The sequence below is a fragment of the Hyperolius riggenbachi genome, chromosome 5 (assembly GCF_040937935.1).
Source record: "Hyperolius riggenbachi isolate aHypRig1 chromosome 5, aHypRig1.pri, whole genome shotgun sequence".
NCBI lineage: Eukaryota > Metazoa > Chordata > Amphibia > Anura > Hyperoliidae > Hyperolius > Hyperolius riggenbachi.
In genome coordinates, this window is record NC_090650.1 from 263,230,231 (window position 1) to 263,252,231 (window position 22,001).

The window sequence follows — 22,001 nt, forward strand, 5'->3', positions numbered from 1 at the left end:
GCACCTGCTTGCGGCACTGACAGCAGTCCTCCGAGGGCACCTGCTTGCGGCACTGACAGCACTCCTCCAAGGACACCTGCTTGCGGCACTGACTGCAGTCCTCCGAGGACACCTGCTTGCAGCACTGGCAGCAGTCCTCCGAGAACACCTGCTTGCAGCACTGACGGCAGTCTTTCAAGGACACCTGCTAGCAGCACTGAATGTAGTCCTCCAAGGAACCTGCTTCTGGCACTGGCAGCAGTCCTGGCAGCAACAGCAAGAAAGTGCATGGACTCTGTTCAAGCATTCATATACACTCCTTAGATGCAATGAAGAAAATTGTACATACATAAAATGTTTGTGTTTCACATACCTTCTGCGTTTATCTTGAGTCAGCTGCAATTCTATTAATCCAAACATTGAGTAAAATCCAAATTGCACTAATGTCAAATACCAACCAAATGGCTTAAAACCTTCAACTGAAAATATCAGTTCCTGTAAAAGAAAAGCATGCAATTAAAATCACCTATGCAACCAAGATTCAGGAGATTATTATGAACAGATTCGTTTGAAGCAGACGGATTCTCCCTCCTAATACTCTGAATGTTTTCATATTAATTTAAGCAAAGCTTAGTCTCCACATATACAGTGTCCAAAATGAACGCCCTGCACTTCTTGCTACAGAAATTATGCAGCATTGCAAAAGTATTTGTTTTTAAATTAAAAAGCCCTCCTTTCATTTTCTTTGAGCTGTGACCATAAGAGTATGCCTACAAGAAGTGACTGACTCAGATGCATGGTGGGAGAGAACCTGACCTGCAGTTACTACTAGATTTCTCTCCCAGCATGCAAGTAAACCAGCAGCTTCCTGCAGGCATAATCATGTGACCCCCAACCCTGGAAGTGAATGCATGTTTTTTTAGCTTAAAGGACAACTGAAATGAGAGGCATATGGAGGCTGCCATATTTATTTTCTTTTAACCACTTTATCCACCACTGCAGTATATCTACGTCCTCTGTGACTTCATCTAAGCCACAAGTCAGTAAATATATGTCTTGCAGCAGAAACAGTGCTGTGCAGGATTGGGCTTGCTCCTGTGCATTTTTCTGGCACTATCTGATGCAGCACTAATTGGTGAATGGGAATATATTTTTCCTGCGCTAACGAGATTGATTTTTACCATTAAAAATACTTTTATTTTCTCAGATTATAGTGAAAAATACACTCTGTAGCATTATTTCAGAATCAAATATCTTCACCATAAATTGTGATTGGAACATAAGCTACCGTATTTTTCGGACTATAAGACGCACTTTTCCTCCCCCAAATGGGGGGGGGGAAGTCAGTGCGTCTTATAGTCCGAATGAAAGGCAAGGTGTTCCCATGACAAGCAACTGCAGAGCCGTGCGGTTTCTCTGTAGTTAAATTATGCTGCTCCGGGGGGCATAGCTTGGCCGTTACAGAAAAAAAGCTCTTGCGGCTATGTTTAGCTACATGGAGTCCCGAACACCACCCGCTCTACCTGATCATTCATCTGAGAAGACTTTGGGCAGAAAGACTTGCTGCCGATCAGACCCACCTGGAAGAAGGTAGGCTCTCCCCGCATACCTGCAGCCTGCTCCGGCCATCAGTTTGGTGGGATCTCCTTTGCCCCTGGACTTTGCCCATGGATGGATGAACAATCGGGCGGGAGGGAGGATGCCTTCCATGTGGGCAGGTGCCTTCCCTGCCGTTCCTTAGTTGCATTTGGACCAGTGGTGGGTGAAATAGAGCTGGTCCATTAATGCATGGCTAGATCCTCTCCTCTCTTCGTTCCTTCATCCCGGCAGAGCCAAAGTTGCAAGCGCACCTCCGCTGCGATTGGAAGCCTGAAACGGGCTCACCCGATCACAGCTTTCAGGCCCCTCCTCCCTCTGTAAGCCATAGGCTGCTCCCCTGTGTCTGACATTTTAGCTTTACTTTCTGGTACACCCCTCCCGGCTGCATTTCAGGAGGAGGAGGAGGCAGCGGCAACAGGACAAGAATCACTCGGGGCTGTGTTCTTGGTTCAGCGGCTGCTGAATAAGGTGGAGAGGAGGTGACAGTCTGGCTGAGACGCTGAGCAGTGCATTCTCCCCTGTATGGTAGAGAATTATCCTTCTATGGGGATCTACTGTTTTTGTTTATATTGGTAATTTCCTCTGTAATTGTAATTGCATTCAGTCACGGTCAGCAGCTTTACACATGCAGTTAGGGCTGACATTTGAGCACCATAATAAAGTTTCCCTGTGTCACATGACCATATGACAGTTGCTCTGTAGTGAAGTTTGAAAGGACATGTGTGGGAAAAGGACACATAAGAGGAGTGAAAGTTGATGACTAATGTGTGAGAAAGCTTGATAAGAGTAATGCTGCCACAACAAACTGAATACCCTAAGAATAAATATAGTGGATTTAAGAACAAAAACCAAGCTATACCATACAAGATCTTGTCATAGAAAAGTGCACATGAAAGTGTTGTAGCTGGTTGTTAAGTGTGGCTAGTGGAGGCATAATGGGTTAGTATAGCTGGTGGTGGGTAGTATAGTGCATTTTAGCTGTTGGGACAGCAGGCGTTTGTGTAGCTGGGCTATGTAGCATAGATAGACAGCTTTGTGTGGGAGAAGAATCTCCACAAGATGCTCCTGGACTATGAGCGCACCCAGGTTTCGTTTTTTTTCCTGGTTTTTGCCCTCTAAATCTAGGTGTTTCTTATAGTCCAGAGCGTCTTATATTCTGAAAAATACGGTAAGTTTTGTGATAAGCAGTAAGAATAGCCAAACAAAATGTGAGTTTTTTACCTACAGTAGCACTTTTTATTTTTAAACTGGAATTGGTAAAACTGAGAAATGTGTTTTTTCTATTTTTTTCCTCGTTTTCCCATTAAAATTCATAGAAAACAAAATTGTTTGAGGGAAAAAAATGGCATACAATGAAAGCCTAGTTTGTCTTGAAAAAAACAATACATATTTCATTTCTGTATCATAAGTAGGGATAAAGTTATTTCTGATTAAATAAGGACATAGCTAAACTGTCAAAACTGCTCTGGTCCATAAGTGGGAAAAAAGGTCTGGAAGCGAAGTGGTTAAGCAATACCAGTTGCCTGGCTATCCTGCTGATCCTTTGCCTCTAATACTTTTAGCCATAGCCCATGAACAAGCATGCATCAGATCAGGTGTTTGACATTATTGTCAGATCTGACAACATTAGCTGCATGCTTGTTTTTTGGGTATTATTCAGACACTACTACAGCCAAATAGATCAGCAAAGCTGCCAGGCAACTGGTATTGTTTAAAAGGAAATAATTATGGGAGCCTCCATACTCTTCTCACTTCATTTGTCCTAAAAAAAAAAAATATATATTTTATACTCCATGAAGTTCATTTTAGACAATGCGCACTACAACACCTCCAAACTGCTCCACAATTATCATCATCGTAATACATTAATTATCATCCCCTCCAAAAGATCTGAGAATCTCCTAGTCTGTAAGCATTTTCCCAACAAGAGCAGCCACTTGTTTGGACAGCATACCCACACCACTTTCTTTTCCATGCATGCCCATCTTTGCTTTTGGCTTGTATGACGTTATTCACATATCTAAAGATCCATTCAATCAAAGAGCTGGCACATCCAAGGTGAATCTTTATTTGTTTCATATAAAACATATAGCCAACGTTTCAGAGCCACATATGGCGCCTTTATCAAGGCACAATTTGCGCGAGGGCAAAAATCTGCCTGCAGCTGTAATCAAGCTCCTGTAGGGTTAGTGGGCAGTGCTGTTGCCCCCCGCTGAATACACAATGCTGTGCGCGAGTGTCTAGAGGCGTCTTCTCCCATTAACCCTACAGGAGCTTGATTACAGCGGCAGACAGATTCTTGCCCTCGAGCAAATTGTACCTTGACAAAGGGCCCCTACGTGGCTCTGAAATGTTGGCTATATGTTTTATATGGAACCAATAAAGATTCATTTGATATGCCAGCTCTTTTTGATTGAACATTGTACCGGGGGGCGTCCTCCCTCTTTTTCCAGCTGATGCACTCCCCCAAGAAACAATGGGTTTGATCCTTTAGTTTGAGCGAGACAAGACAATAACGGTTACATCTAAAAATCCATCTTATTATTGCTCACAGTGCTCCTATTGAAAGTAGCTGCCACCTTAGGTGGGCATGTCACATAATTCTGGCATCAAACACTGCTCTTTACTGCTTAGCCTCTGAAGTGCAATATATTCTGTAGTGGCCTCACCTGTATCCTGTGGATATTTAAAAAAAAATAATGCTAAACAATAATAAAAAAACTGAAATCAAAAAACCACAAATGACTCTCCTGGAGCCTCCAACTAAATATTAAGAGGCAGGAATGTCAAAAATTACAGGGAAGGTTTTACTTCTACCTTTTGATTTCTAGGCTCTTAACACATGCAATCTCATTCAGACTGATTAGGCAAAGCTCTCTTTTAAAGTAGACCTATGATATACAGTATATGGCTCAGGGCAGAATGGCTGTGTCAAAATAGCAATACAGACTTGCTTTAGGATTAAGTCATTTTATGGCCTGATCAGACACCAGTCCTATGTCTGCAGACGTGTTATCCGTTTCCCAAACCTGTCCTCACATTCTACCAACAGTGCCTATTTTGCAGTCAACCTTCAACATTCACACGTTGTTTCACTAAAGCCTTAGCAATGTGAATATCCACAAAACGTGCTCTGCTGGAGGAACTTAGGGACATGATTAGGTAACCTGTTTATACTTTTGTAAGAAAAATGATGATTGACAGTACTGAACTTTTTCAGCCACCGGAGAATGTACTGTATTTGCCTGCAGCAGGTTTCCTGCTCCTCTCCCTCCCCTTTGCATTAGAAAGCACATGATGTACAAGCCATGTCTGATCAAATAGATGGTATTTGGATTGTGGGTTAAACCATGTAATATCAGTACCAGGTTTTATCTTAGAAATCTGGATATGTCAGACTAAGCAGCAAAATATAACTCACCAGTTTATCCAGAATGTTATTAAAGAGACTCCGTAACAAAAATTGCATCCTGTTTTTTATCATCCTACAACTTCCAAAAGCTATTCTAATGTGTTCTGGCTTACTGCAGCACGTTCTACTATCACCATCTCTGTAATAAATCAACTTATCTCTCTCTTGTCAGACTTGTCAGCCTGTGTCTGGAAGGCTGCCAAGTTCTTCAGTGTTGTGGTTCTGTGATGCATCTCCCCCCTCCTGGCCCCTCTCTGCACACTGCCTGTGGGTTATTTAGATTAGAGCATCTTCTCTCTTATCTTTTACAAGCTGGATAAATCCTCCTCTGAGCTGGCTGGGCTTTCACATACTGAGGAATTACATACAGGCAGAGCTGTCTGCACTCTGCAGGAAGAAACAGCCTGACACTTCAGTGGAAGATAGCTGCAGGGGGAAAGAAACACACAAATGATCTCTTGAGATTCAAAAGGAAGGGTGTATACAGCCTGCTTGTGTATGAATGTATTTTCTATGTGTGGACATGCTGTACATCAACCTACTTCCTGTTTTGGTGGCCATTTTGTTTGTTTATAAACAAACTTTTTAAAACTGTTTTTAACCACTTTTAATGCGGCGAGAAGCTGCGTAATTGTGTCAGAGGGTAATAGGAGATGTCCCCTAACGCACTGGTATGTTTACCTTTGTGCGATTTTAACAATACAGATTCTCTTTAAATAAAATACTGAAATTACACAAATCTCAACTAACACTATACCAGATCAATCATTTTGTATGAACTACACAAGCTGTTTGATATAGCACCCCATATGCAATAGAGAATTGTGGGAGATGCATGAAGGCGATTTCTCCTTATACCGACAGTGCCTTATTCAGGAACATTCACTGACATTTAGATTTGCCATACAAAGACTCACTGGGATTTCCTACTCACAAGAATCTGACCTGTACTCAACACACAACAGGGCTTTTCAAAATGATCTGACCTACAGTTAAACATATGAAAAAAGACACAGCTAAATCATGTAAACAGGTCAATTACAGTGGAGGAAATAATTATTTGACCCCTCACTGATTTTGTAAGTTTGTCCAATGACAAAGAAATGAAAAGTCTCAGAACAGTATTATTTCAATGGTAGGTTTATTTTAACAGTGGCAGATAGCACATCAAAAGGAAAATCGAAAAAATAACCTTAAAGGGAACCTTAACAGAGTGATATGGATGTTTCCTGTTAAACAATACCAGTTGCCTGGCAGTCCAGCTGATCTCTGTGGCTGCAATAGTGGCTGAATCACACCCTGAAACAAGCATGCAGCTAATCAAGTCTGACTTCAGTCAGAGCACCTGATCTGCATGCTTGTTCAGGGGCTGTGGCTAAAAGTATTAGAGACACCGGATCAACAGGCGATTCAGGCAACTGGTATTATTTTAAAAGGAAAAATCCATATCCTTCTCAGTTTAGGTTCCCTTTAAATAAAAGATAGCAACTGATTTGCATTTCATTGAGTGAAATAAGTTTTTGAACCCCTACCAACCATTAAGAGTTCTGGCTCCCACAGAGTGGTTAGACATTTCTACTCAATTAGTCACCCTCATTAAGGACACCTGTCTTAACTAGTCACCTGTATAAAAGACACCTGTCCACAGAATCAATCAATCAAGCAGACTCCAAACTCTCCAACATGGGAAATACCAAAGAGCTGTCCAAGGATGTCAGAGACAAAATTGTAGACCTGCACAAGGCTGGAATGGGCTACAAAACCATTAGCAAGAAGCTGGGAGAGAAGGTGACAACTGTTGGTGCGATTGTTCGAAAATGGAAGGAGCACAAAATGACCATCAATCGACCTCGCTCTGGGGCTCCACGCAAGATCTCACCTCGTGGGGTGTCAATGGTTCTGAGAAAGGTGAAAAAACATCCTAGAACTACACGGGAGGAGTTAGTGAATGACCTCAAATTAGCAGGTACCACAGTCACCAAGAAAACCATTGGAAACACATTACACCGCAATGGATTAAAATCCTGCAGGGCTCGCAAGGTCCCCCTGCTCAAGAAGGCACATGTGCAGGCCCGTCTGAAGTTTGCCAATGAACACCTGAATGATTCTGTGAGTGACTGGGAGAAGGTGATGTGGTCTGATGAGACCAAAATAGAGCTCTTTGACATTAACTCAACTCGCTGTGTTTGAAGGAAGAAAAATGCTGCCTATGACCCCCAAAACACCATCCCCACCGTCAAGCATGGGGGTGGAAACATTTTGCTTTGGGGGTGTTTTCCTGCTAAGGGCACAGGACAACTTAATCGCATTAACGGGAAAATGGACGGAGCCATGTAACGTGAAATCCTGAACGACAACCTCCTTCCCTCTGCCAGGAAACTGAAAATGGGTCGTGGATGGGTGTTCCAGCACGACAATGACCCAAAACATAAAGCAAAGGCAACAAAGGAGTGGCTCAAGAAGAAGCACATTAAGGTCATGGAGTGGCCTAGTCAGTCTCCGGACCTTAATCCAATAGAAAACCTATGGAGGGAGCTCAAGCTCAGAGTTGCACAGAGACAGCTTCGAAACCTTAGGGATTTAGAGATGATCTGCAAAGAGGAGTGGACCAACATTCCTCCTAAAATGTGTGCAAACTTGGTCATCAATTACAAGAAACGTTTGACCTCTGTGCTTGCAAACAAGGGTTTTTCCACTAAGTATTAAGTCTTTTATTGTTAGAGGGTTCAAAAACTTATTTCACTCAATGAAATGCAAATCAGTTGCTATCTTTTATTTAAGGTTATTTTTTCGATTTTCCTTTTGATGTGCTATCTGCCACTGTTAAAATAAACCTACCATTGAAATGATACTGTTCTGAGACTTCATTTCTTTGTCATTGGACAAACTTACAAAATCAGTGAGGGGTCAAATAATTATTTCCTCCACTGTAAGTACAAGATATTAGGGCCAAAATTATGCAGCACAGGACTGGGTTTTGGCTACACAAATGATGATAGTTTCCCATCTCTGTTACATGATGCTGTTTAAGTTCAGAGTGGCATATATCCCTTGTACTTTAGCTAAAAGTAGCTGATCCCACCACCTAATGAATAATCTTAACCTCTCCTCATGCCTAAATTACTATACTAATGTAAATTCCTTTCTTAACACCAAACTTCAACCTCATGCCTAAAAGCAAACCCTGAAGTGAATTACAAAAAAACCAAAAAAACAAACAAACAAACAAACAAAAAGTTAGATACTCACCTAGATCCCATAGAGCCTTCCCAGTCCACTCTCCTTGCTCTTGTTCCACAGCTGTCTCCCCATTGAAGTTATTTCACCTGTAAGTAGAATACAGCTTCAGGAGTCCTGGTGCAAGCTCGGAAGTACTCACATCCCCAAGTACTTCTGAAGATGAGAGGATCTGTATAGTACACATGCAAGAGTCCGTGCTCGCACATGCGCAGTATGGATGTGCCAGCCATCAGGAAGCCCTTAGGGACGCAAGTGCTTCCAAAGCCTTCTGGGGAGCCCTGATGGCGTGTCATTTCAACTAGGGACAACGGTAGACCAAGGACATGGAGAGAGGACCTGGTAGGTTCTATGGAATCCAGAGCCTTCCTTCTACATAGGCGAGTATCTAACCCTAGTATTTTTAGTTGCTTCAGGATTACTTTATTGGCAATACCTTTCCTGTCACCTACAGTTCTCCTGACCACTAAACGTAACCTCTCAGAAAACCATTCTCTCCCTTACATACCTATGCCTGATATTCACAAGGGATAATCAATTAGATGCAGAGAATTCAAAGGTAATGCAGAATTATGCAAATATATGCAGTTTGAAAATAGACCAATCAAATCCCACCTTGGCTTCAAATGGTCCATTTTCAAGCTACATAAATCTACTTAAAACTTAGCATAATTGTGCATCAACTTGGAATTATTTGCATCTCAGTGAGTATCCCGAATATTTATTTTTCATTATCCATTTTGGCTTCAGTGTCCGGTGCCTAATCTACCAACAACTTTTTGCTTGAATGCCTCCCAAAACTGCAGTTTAACACACATATTTCAAAATCAAAGCCGCAAAGTACCTTGAGGTCTTCCTATAACGTCTGACTATAAGTACATAACTGCATTCTAGACAATTTTTTTCAGGAGCTGGAAAATATTGAAATTAAGAAAACTCAGGAAAGTTAGAAAGGAAAACGCCATATCTGCATATTCTCATTCTAGTGATAGGATTGTTTTCAGAGACAGCATAAAGACAAGTCAGTACAGGAACAAAATGCGTGTTGTATGAAGATTACCTGTAAATACCCATATATTAAATAAAAAATAAAAACTCCAGTAATGCAAATGAAAAATTGCACAGGTTTCTGGTACTGGCTGAGATTAATGCCAAGCACCCGGATGTCATCAACAGACTTGATGTGAGGTGACATTGTATCTGTTTTTGATGGGACACTGATGGAGATGTATTTCCTTGAATTATTAAATTTCAGATCCATGATCTTCGGTTGGAAGTCTTCAAGGTCTTCCGGCAGTTTGTCTGCTTCTTCATAACTGAAATAAAAAGATTAAAAAAAAATGAATATGAAAATACACAAGAAAAAAAAAAAAAAAAAGATTCTGCAAAGGTTGATAAAAAAAAAGAAAGTTTCTGCAGAGGTTAAAGTACATTATATGCACTGTGATCTGCAAATCAATGGATACACATATGCACAAAGACCAGTTGTACATAGATTTAAAGGGATTCTCCAGACAAAGTATGCATTACAACAGACTTGGGGTAATGGTCAAAAACCTATGCGCTATGCTTGGAATGCATGGCTTTCACAAACAAATCAACAGGTTTTGTCATTATATAGGCATAGTCGCTCCTGTTTTATCTGTTTCAGGAGTCAGGAACCTCAGTGACCGATCACCAAGGTCTAGCATACTCCATCTTAAAGTGAACCTGAACTCTTGCACAAGACTCTCCAGAAACAACATCCTTGACCCTCTTCAATCTGGCTTCAGGAAATATCACAGCTGTGAAACAGCCCTCACCCAGATTTGCAATGATCTGCACATTGCAAGAGACAAGGGTCAATGTTCCATCCCGATTTTGCTCGACCTCTCAGCGGCTTTTGACACAGTCGATCATGGAATCTTGCTCAACAGGCTACAAGAGTACTGTGGCATAGATGGCATTGTTCTCCAGTGGTTCAACTCCTTCCTGGCTGGCAGAACACAAAGGGTAGCCTTAGGGCCCTTCCTCTCCAACCCTGTACCACTAAAATACGGTGTACCTCAGGGCGCAATATTATCCCCTTTACTTTTCACCATATACATGCTGCCACTTGGAGAAATCATACAAAAACATGGCCTGACATATCATTGCTATGCTGATGACACCCAGCTATATTTGTCATTCAAACCTGGCATCACAGACCCTACTCCACAAATAAACTCATGCTTAGCTGAGTTTCAGGAGTGGATGAATATGAATTGGCTAAAACTTAATGCTGACAAAACTGAGGTACTTGTTATCGAGGGCCAGGGCTCAACAGCAAAGCAGCCCCAGTCTCAACCAACACCGCTAAGGATAGGGAGCTCAGACCTGAAAAACTGTGTGCGCAGCCTGGGAGTACTGATTGATAGGAAATTAAGCTTTAGGAATCAAATCTCAGCTGTTGTGAAACATTCCTTCTTTCATCTAAGGAATATTGCAAAGATTAAACACCTAATTCCTTCAGAGGATCTTCCAACCCTAGTCCATGCCTTCGTCACATCAAGGCTAGACTACTGCAACGCCCTCTACACAGGCCTGCATAAGAAAGACTTACGCCGCCTGCAATTATTACAGAATGCCGCCGCAAGGCTGTTAACGAGCCAACCCCGCCATTGCCACAGAACACCAACCCTGAGCTCACTCCACTGGCTACCGATAAAATGGAGAATTCTGTTTAAGATTGGCTTACTGACATTCAAATCCTTGCACAATCTGGGCCCTGGATACCTAAAAGACTTGTTGCAACTGCATCACACCCCCCACAATCTTAGATCAAAAGGACGCAACACCATGGTCGCCCCCAGAGTCCACCTCAAAACCTTTGGAGACAGAGCCTTTTGTCATGCTGCCCCAACACTTTGGAACTCCCTGCCACACCCAATCAGGACAGCTCCATCCCTGGAAGCATTTAAGTCTAAACTGAAAACCTACCTCTTTAGTCTGGCATTCATGAACATCTGACTATCTCCTCTGTAACACAACCCAGCCTGCAACCCTGTATTAATCTGAGACACAACTATGCGCTTTGAGTCCTATGGGAGAAAAGCGCTTTACAAATGTTATTGTATTGTATTATTGTATTGTATTGTATTAAGACAGAAGGAAAACAGAAACATGCACTCTGTACGTATTTAGAGAATTTAGCCTGTATAATCCCCCCCTCATCTATGTCTAATCACAAGTTCTAATCTGATTTCTCCCGTGTCAGCTGACTGCCACGGCAGATAAGGTAATTTGAAAGCACAGGATGTTAACAATATGTCTGCTTCCATGAAAGCAGGAAGTAGAAACACTGCAGATTTATTGCAGTATTTGTATCAGTTGTAACAAAGAAAAGTTTTTCTTTAAAGGGTTCTTATGCCGCTGCGGATCTTTTAGAGCAGAGAGAAAGTTCTGAGTTCAGGTCCACATTTAAAGGTGCATACACCCATCCAGTTTGATTGGCCAATCACTGACCAATTTTACCAACTTCATGTAATATGAGGGCCAACAAACTGAATACTATGAACAGATTGTGTAGGTAAATCCTCATACTACATGGAAGTGGTACAACTGGCCAAGTAGAATTGGATGGTTGTACCAGGCTTTACCCTAGTAAATAGGAATTCAATTGTAGATTGATCAATTCCTTCCCTAAACAGCATGCTTAGTCTCAATAGATGACAGCAGAAATCTTCCACGCTTGAATTGGACTGTTAGCGCCTTACTGCTCGATGTAGAACAACACCACGGTCCATCGATCTTCCATCACTCACACAGATTTTGCAACGTTCCCCATGAGACTTTAAATCTATAAACTACTTAGAATCAAAAGGATTCTGATCAGATATGCTAAAGCAATAGATGACTGGTGGATTTTATATTAACCTTCTAAAAGTTCTTGGCTGACTGCAGATCAAAATAAAAAAATATTTTTCAATAAAATGCAATGACTTGTGCAGTTCTGATTCTATATTTATGCAAATTTTAGACTGAAAGTGGAATTTACCTTTATCCTGTACGCAACCTATACACAACTGATCAAACTGCAGTTCAACTGGCTCATTTCCTTTTGAAAATGCTTCTTGCCTGGCTGAAGTGCTAATCCTCATCTGCTAACATATTCTGCATCACTGAACAGGAACAAGTATAATAATAATAATAATAATAATAATATGTATTATAATATAATTCTATCCATTTGACTTCAAGACCTTTTCCAGGTTTAACCACCCTGGCGTTCTGATTAAATCGCCAGGGTGGCTGCGGGAGGGTTTTTTTTAAATAAAAAAAAAACTATTTCATGCAGCCAACTGAAAGTTGGCTGCATGAAAGCCCACTAGAGGGCGCTCCGGAGGCGATCTTCCGATCGCCTCCGGCGCCCAGAATAAACAAGGAAGGCCGCAATGAGCGGCCTTCCTTGTTTTGCTTATATCGTCGCCATAGCGACGAGCGGAGTGACGTCATCGACGTCAGCCGACGTCCTGACGTCAGCCGCCTCCGATCCAGCCCTTAGCGCTGGCCGGAACTTTTTGTTCCGGCTGCGCAGGGCTCAGGCGGCTAGGGGGGCCCTCTTTCGCCGCTGCTCGCGGCGAATCGCCGCAGAGCGGCGGTGATCAGGCAGCACACGCGGCTGGCAAAGTGCCGGCTGCGTGTGCTGCACTTTATTTGATAAAAATCGACCCAGCAGGGCCTGAGCGGCAGCCTCCGGCGGTGATGGACGAGCTGAGCTCGTCCAGACCGCTCAGGAGGTTGACATGATAAGGAAACCTCTCGTATCATCATCTTTTATTTTGCAGAGGGGAAGAGTTATAAGTGATTTCTAATTCTTACTGATGTCTCAGATTTCCTGTCCATAGGACTAACAGTTTTCATATCAAAGCCATAAAGTTCCATGGAGATCCCAGAGACTGGGCATAATGACAACAACATTCCTCCAATGGGGGACAATAAAGCATGACCCCCAAAAAAACTTTGCCATCCCTTTATACACTGCCCTAAAATTAAAACCAGTTTCCATCCTGGTACTGGGCTTTAATAAACAGATTTTAATCTAAACTTGACAGCCATCATAAGAATTGTTTGAACTTACTATGATGTGATGATAGCTGAAAGGGAAATTAGACTTAAACAATACACTGAGTGACTAAAAAATAATAGACCATCTAATAACAAGTTTGTCTACCCTTTAGCTCTAATCACAGACGATATTCTTCTTGGCATGGACTCAACAAGATGCCGATCCCCTGCTGAAAAATGTTGGCCCATGTTGATAGAATGGCAGCTCTAAGTTGGGTCAGATTGGATGGTGGCGTTTCAAAGCTTTGAAGTGATCTTTCAACTTTGTACCACAAATGCTCAATAGGATTAAGGTCAGGGGACTGAGCTGGCCATGGAAGAAGGCTAAACTCTGATCGATGATCCTCAAAACAATTTGAGAACGATCGAACATGGTGGCAAAGGCCGATCAACAGGCGTGTTTTCCTATGATACCAAAAGCACTCTTGATGGTCTCCTGCTTCTAGAGCCCATCCTTTGCAAGGTCAGTTTTGTTGTACGTTGGGATATGCTTGGTGATGCACCAGTATTGAATTCCGCTGTAATTTGTCAAGTTCTTGCTCTTCTGTTGCTGCGGACTATGCGCGAGCCAATCACATTGGCCCACAGTGATCACAGGGTTAGAAGCCAACGAAATCGGCTTCTGACCAGCTCATGGAGCTCTGCTGTCATAGCCACGGCAGAGCAAGTGGCCTGCAGCAATGGGTGAGTGGTGTGAACAGCAGAGTGATGGGTGCGTGCGGCGTGACGTCGGTTAGCCCCGACGTCACAGTGGTCTCTGGTCCTTAAGGGGTCAGAGACTGCTGGTACTCAAATGGTTAAGGACCAAAGCCTTTTTTTTTTCTTTCTTTTTTCACTTCCTGATCACTGTGATTGGCTCCTAACCGAGGTACTGAACTCAGTCGTCTTTAGATGGCAGAGATCTGTGCCAGCGGGGATGCACTATTGTGACCGGTGCACAGGATCGGGCAGTGTTAAAACAATGCAGCATCAGGCTTAGGCAGCCACAAGTGCGGCATAGTTTTAACTATGGAGGGTCCTTAACTGGTTAATTAAAAACCTATCCACTTGCATTAGGTAGCATCTATACAGAGGATATGTAACGTACATGCCTTAAACGGCTGTCACTGGATGTTAATGATATACCTACTGCACTTTGTTGATTCTGGGTGGACCTTTTGTACAATAAACATACAAATATCCAGGCACATCGCCTCTAGTTAGGACATTAAATAAATTTTTAGGGAAAGGGAGGTGCTGAAGGGGTTGTGGCTAGAAACAGCAAAAATCAATTAACCCTTCGCACACTCACATGCAAATGTTCAAACAAATGCATTCACAGATTTACTCATCCAGGCACAACTGTTATCCCTACTGCTAAATTAAAAGCCAGGGTTTTAGTTCACAGAAGAATGCATTCTTATGCTTAGTCACCTATACTGCGCAGAAGTACCCAGGTAAACATAGGTGTCCTAACTCTGGCCCTGTAACATGCATAGTGCAGACATGCAAACACATTCATTGCATCAAACCTATCAATGGATTAGGAGCACACATCCTAACTTCCTCTCCTGGGAAAGACAGTGCATCTTACCAATCGCACAAGGGAGCTAATTTTATGTGTCCATGTGCACTATGCGCATACACCAGCATAAGCTGTCTGCATGCTGACAAACATACAGGGGAAGGGGGGAGTGCACCGAATTAGACCCTAGCCACAGGGGTCAATGATAAGAATAAACATACAAATATCCAGGCACATCGCCTCTAGTTAGGACATTAAATAAATTTTTAGGGAAAGGGAGGTGCTGAAGGGGTTGTGGCTAGAAACAGCAAAAATCAATTAACCCTTCGCACACTCACATGCAAATGTTCAAACAAATGCATTCACAGATTTACTCATCCAGGCACAACTGTTATCCCTACTGCTAAATTAAAAGCCAGGGTTTTAGTTCACAGAAGAATGCATTCTTATGCTTAGTCACCTATACTGCGCAGAAGTACCCAGGTAAACATAGGTGTCCTAACTCTGGCCCTGTAACATGCATAGTGCAGACATGCAAACACATTCATTGCATCAAACCTATCAATGGATTAGGAGCACACATCCTAACTTCCTCTCCTGGGAAAGACAGTGCATCTTACCAATCGCACAAGGGAGCTAATTTTATGTGTCCATGTGCACTATGCGCATACACCAGCATAAGCTGTCTGCATGCTGACAAACATACAGGGGAAGGGGGGAGTGCACCGAATTAGACCCTAGCCACAGGGGTCAATGATAAGAATAAACATACAAATATCCAGGCACATCGCCTCTAGTTAGGACATTAAATAAATTTTTAGGGAAAGGGAGGTGCTGAAGGGGTTGTGGCTAGAAACAGCAAAAATCAATTAACCCTTCGCACACTCACATGCAAATGTTCAAACAAATGCATTCACAGATTTACTCATCCAGGCACAACTGTTATCCCTACTGCTAAATTAAAAGCCAGGGTTTTAGTTCACAGAAGAATGCATTCTTATGCTTAGTCACCTATACTGCGCAGAAGTACCCAGGTAAACATAGGTGTCCTAACTCTGGCCCTGTAACATGCATAGTGCAGACATGCAAACACATTCATTGCATCAAACCTATCAATGGATTAGGAGCACACATCCTAACTTCCTCTCCTGGGAAAGACAGTGCATCTTACCAATCGCACAAGGGAGCTAATTTTATGTGTCCATGTGCACTATGCGCATACACCAGCATAAGCTGTCTGCATGCTGACAAACATACAGGGGAAGGGGGGAGTGCACCGAATTAGACCCTAGCCACAGGGGTCAATGATAAGAATAAACATACAAATATCCAGGCACATCGCCTCTAGTTAGGACATTAAATAAATTTTTAGGGAAAGGGAGGTGCTGAAGGGGTTGTGGCTAGAAACAGCAAAAATCAATTAACCCTTCGCACACTCACATGCAAATGTTCAAACAAATGCATTCACAGATTTACTCATCCAGGCACAACTGTTATCCCTACTGCTAAATTAAAAGCCAGGGTTTTAGTTCACAGAAGAATGCATTCTTATGCTTAGTCACCTATACTGCGCAGAAGTACCCAGGTAAACATAGGTGTCCTAACTCTGGCCCTGTAACATGCATAGTGCAGACATGCAAACACATTCATTGCATCAAACCTATCAATGGATTAGGAGCACACATCCTAACTTCCTCTCCTGGGAAAGACAGTGCATCTTACCAATCGCACAAGGGAGCTAATTTTATGTGTCCATGTGCACTATGCGCATACACCAGCATAAGCTGTCTGCATGCTGACAAACATACAGGGGAAGGGGGGAGTGCACCGAATTAGACCCTAGCCACAGGGGTCAATGATAAGAATAAACATACAAATATCCAGGCACATCGCCTCTAGTTAGGACATTAAATAAATTTTTAGGGAAAGGGAGGTGCTGAAGGGGTTGTGGCTAGAAACAGCAAAAATCAATTAACCCTTCGCACACTCACATGCAAATGTTCAAACAAATGCATTCACAGATTTACTCATCCAGGCACAACTGTTATCCCTACTGCTAAATTAAAAGCCAGGGTTTTAGTTCACAGAAGAATGCATTCTTATGCTTAGTCACCTATACTGCGCAGAAGTACCCAGGTAAACATAGGTGTCCTAACTCTGGCCCTGTAACATGCATAGTGCAGACATGCAAACACATTCATTGCATCAAACCTATCAATGGATTAGGAGCACACATCCTAACTTCCTCTCCTGGGAAAGACAGTGCATCTTACCAATCGCACAAGGGAGCTAATTTTATGTGTCCATGTGCACTATGCGCATACACCAGCATAAGCTGTCTGCATGCTGACAAACATACAGGGGAAGGGGGGAGTGCACCGAATTAGACCCTAGCCACAGGGGTCAATGATAAGAATAAACATACAAATATCCAGGCACATCGCCTCTAGTTAGGACATTAAATAAATTTTTAGGGAAAGGGAGGTGCTGAAGGGGTTGTGGCTAGAAACAGCAAAAATCAATTAACCCTTCGCACACTCACATGCAAATGTTCAAACAAATGCATTCACAGATTTACTCATCCAGGCACAACTGTTATCCCTACTGCTAAATTAAAAGCCAGGGTTTTAGTTCACAGAAGAATGCATTCTTATGCTTAGTCACCTATACTGCGCAGAAGTACCCAGGTAAACATAGGTGTCCTAACTCTGGCCCTGTAACATGCATAGTGCAGACATGCAAACACATTCATTGCATCAAACCTATCAATGGATTAGGAGCACACATCCTAACTTCCTCTCCTGGGAAAGACAGTGCATCTTACCAATCGCACAAGGGAGCTAATTTTATGTGTCCATGTGCACTATGCGCATACACCAGCATAAGCTGTCTGCATGCTGACAAACATACAGGGGAAGGGGGGAGTGCACCGAATTAGACCCTAGCCACAGGGGTCAATGATAAGAATAAACATACAAATATCCAGGCACATCGCCTCTAGTTAGGACATTAAATAAATTTTTAGGGAAAGGGAGGTGCTGAAGGGGTTGTGGCTAGAAACAGCAAAAATCAATTAACCCTTCGCACACTCACATGCAAATGTTCAAACAAATGCATTCACAGATTTACTCATCCAGGCACAACTGTTATCCCTACTGCTAAATTAAAAGCCAGGGTTTTAGTTCACAGAAGAATGCATTCTTATGCTTAGTCACCTATACTGCGCAGAAGTACCCAGGTAAACATAGGTGTCCTAACTCTGGCCCTGTAACATGCATAGTGCAGACATGCAAACACATTCATTGCATCAAACCTATCAATGGATTAGGAGCACACATCCTAACTTCCTCTCCTGGGAAAGACAGTGCATCTTACCAATCGCACAAGGGAGCTAATTTTATGTGTCCATGTGCACTATGCGCATACACCAGCATAAGCTGTCTGCATGCTGACAAACATACAGGGGAAGGGGGGAGTGCACCGAATTAGACCCTAGCCACAGGGGTCAATGATAAGAATAAACATACAAATATCCAGGCACATCGCCTCTAGTTAGGACATTAAATAAATTTTTAGGGAAAGGGAGGTGCTGAAGGGGTTGTGGCTAGAAACAGCAAAAATCAATTAACCCTTCGCACACTCACATGCAAATGTTCAAACAAATGCATTCACAGATTTACTCATCCAGGCACAACTGTTATCCCTACTGCTAAATTAAAAGCCAGGGTTTTAGTTCACAGAAGAATGCATTCTTATGCTTAGTCACCTATACTGCGCAGAAGTACCCAGGTAAACATAGGTGTCCTAACTCTGGCCCTGTAACATGCATAGTGCAGACATGCAAACACATTCATTGCATCAAACCTATCAATGGATTAGGAGCACACATCCTAACTTCCTCTCCTGGGAAAGACAGTGCATCTTACCAATCGCACAAGGGAGCTAATTTTATGTGTCCATGTGCACTATGCGCATACACCAGCATAAGCTGTCTGCATGCTGACAAACATACAGGGGAAGGGGGGAGTGCACCGAATTAGACCCTAGCCACAGGGGTCAATGATAAGAATAAACATACAAATATCCAGGCACATCGCCTCTAGTTAGGACATTAAATAAATTTTTAGGGAAAGGGAGGTGCTGAAGGGGTTGTGGCTAGAAACAGCAAAAATCAATTAACCCTTCGCACACTCACATGCAAATGTTCAAACAAATGCATTCACAGATTTACTCATCCAGGCACAACTGTTATCCCTACTGCTAAATTAAAAGCCAGGGTTTTAGTTCACAGAAGAATGCATTCTTATGCTTAGTCACCTATACTGCGCAGAAGTACCCAGGTAAACATAGGTGTCCTAACTCTGGCCCTGTAACATGCATAGTGCAGACATGCAAACACATTCATTGCATCAAACCTATCAATGGATTAGGAGCACACATCCTAACTTCCTCTCCTGGGAAAGACAGTGCATCTTACCAATCGCACAAGGGAGCTAATTTTATGTGTCCATGTGCACTATGCGCATACACCAGCATAAGCTGTCTGCATGCTGACAAACATACAGGGGAAGGGGGGAGTGCACCGAATTAGACCCTAGCCACAGGGGTCAATGATAAGAATAAACATACAAATATCCAGGCACATCGCCTCTAGTTAGGACATTAAATAAATTTTTAGGGAAAGGGAGGTGCTGAAGGGGTTGTGGCTAGAAACAGCAAAAATCAATTAACCCTTCGCACACTCACATGCAAATGTTCAAACAAATGCATTCACAGATTTACTCATCCAGGCACAACTGTTATCCCTACTGCTAAATTAAAAGCCAGGGTTTTAGTTCACAGAAGAATGCATTCTTATGCTTAGTCACCTATACTGCGCAGAAGTACCCAGGTAAACATAGGTGTCCTAACTCTGGCCCTGTAACATGCATAGTGCAGACATGCAAACACATTCATTGCATCAAACCTATCAATGGATTAGGAGCACACATCCTAACTTCCTCTCCTGGGAAAGACAGTGCATCTTACCAATCGCACAAGGGAGCTAATTTTATGTGTCCATGTGCACTATGCGCATACACCAGCATAAGCTGTCTGCATGCTGACAAACATACAGGGGAAGGGGGGAGTGCACCGAATTAGACCCTAGCCACAGGGGTCAATGATAAGAATAAACATACAAATATCCAGGCACATCGCCTCTAGTTAGGACATTAAATAAATTTTTAGGGAAAGGGAGGTGCTGAAGGGGTTGTGGCTAGAAACAGCAAAAATCAATTAACCCTTCGCACACTCACATGCAAATGTTCAAACAAATGCATTCACAGATTTACTCATCCAGGCACAACTGTTATCCCTACTGCTAAATTAAAAGCCAGGGTTTTAGTTCACAGAAGAATGCATTCTTATGCTTAGTCACCTATACTGCGCAGAAGTACCCAGGTAAACATAGGTGTCCTAACTCTGGCCCTGTAACATGCATAGTGCAGACATGCAAACACATTCATTGCATCAAACCTATCAATGGATTAGGAGCACACATCCTAACTTCCTCTCCTGGGAAAGACAGTGCATCTTACCAATCGCACAAGGGAGCTAATTTTATGTGTCCATGTGCACTATGCGCATACACCAGCATAAGCTGTCTGCATGCTGACAAACATACAGGGGAAGGGGGGAGTGCACCGAATTAGACCCTAGCCACAGGGGTCAATGATAAGAATAAACATACAAATATCCAGGCACATCGCCTCTAGTTAGGACATTAAATAAATTTTTAGGGAAAGGGAGGTGCTGAAGGGGTTGTGGCTAGAAACAGCAAAAATCAATTAACCCTTCGCACACTCACATGCAAATGTTCAAACAAATGCATTCACAGATTTACTCATCCAGGCACAACTGTTATCCCTACTGCTAAATTAAAAGCCAGGGTTTTAGTTCACAGAAGAATGCATTCTTATGCTTAGTCACCTATACTGCGCAGAAGTACCCAGGTAAACATAGGTGTCCTAACTCTGGCCCTGTAACATGCATAGTGCAGACATGCAAACACATTCATTGCATCAAACCTATCAATGGATTAGGAGCACACATCCTAACTTCCTCTCCTGGGAAAGACAGTGCATCTTACCAATCGCACAAGGGAGCTAATTTTATGTGTCCATGTGCACTATGCGCATACACCAGCATAAGCTGTCTGCATGCTGACAAACATACAGGGGAAGGGGGGAGTGCACCGAATTAGACCCTAGCCACAGGGGTCAATGATAAGAATAAACATACAAATATCCAGGCACATCGCCTCTAGTTAGGACATTAAATAAATTTTTAGGGAAAGGGAGGTGCTGAAGGGGTTGTGGCTAGAAACAGCAAAAATCAATTAACCCTTCGCACACTCACATGCAAATGTTCAAACAAATGCATTCACAGATTTACTCATCCAGGCACAACTGTTATCCCTACTGCTAAATTAAAAGCCAGGGTTTTAGTTCACAGAAGAATGCATTCTTATGCTTAGTCACCTATACTGCGCAGAAGTACCCAGGTAAACATAGGTGTCCTAACTCTGGCCCTGTAACATGCATAGTGCAGACATGCAAACACATTCATTGCATCAAACCTATCAATGGATTAGGAGCACACATCCTAACTTCCTCTCCTGGGAAAGACAGTGCATCTTACCAATCGCACAAGGGAGCTAATTTTATGTGTCCATGTGCACTATGCGCATACACCAGCATAAGCTGTCTGCATGCTGACAAACATACAGGGGAAGGGGGGAGTGCACCGAATTAGACCCTAGCCACAGGGGTCAATGATAAGAATAAACATACAAATATCCAGGCACATCGCCTCTAGTTAGGACATTAAATAAATTTTTAGGGAAAGGGAGGTGCTGAAGGGGTTGTGGCTAGAAACAGCAAAAATCAATTAACCCTTCGCACACTCACATGCAAATGTTCAAACAAATGCATTCACAGATTTACTCATCCAGGCACAACTGTTATCCCTACTGCTAAATTAAAAGCCAGGGTTTTAGTTCACAGAAGAATGCATTCTTATGCTTAGTCACCTATACTGCGCAGAAGTACCCAGGTAAACATAGGTGTCCTAACTCTGGCCCTGTAACATGCATAGTGCAGACATGCAAACACATTCATTGCATCAAACCTATCAATGGATTAG

The 22,001-nt window shown here is 42.6% G+C and overlaps 1 protein-coding gene across 1 annotated transcript in view; it reads right to left on the reverse strand.

Moving 5' to 3' along the window:
* The window catches only part of LOC137518698 (adenosine 3'-phospho 5'-phosphosulfate transporter 2-like), an 87,122-nt gene that overhangs the window by 38,563 nt on the left and 26,558 nt on the right, over nucleotides 1–22,001 (reverse strand). Inside the window, exons 2-3 of the mRNA XM_068236872.1 lie at nucleotides 9,288–9,543; nucleotides 353–474 (exon numbers count right to left, since the gene is read on the reverse strand). Coding sequence (XP_068092973.1) covers nucleotides 353–474; nucleotides 9,288–9,543 — 378 coding nt within the window. The remainder of the gene's footprint in view (nucleotides 1–352; nucleotides 475–9,287; nucleotides 9,544–22,001) is intronic.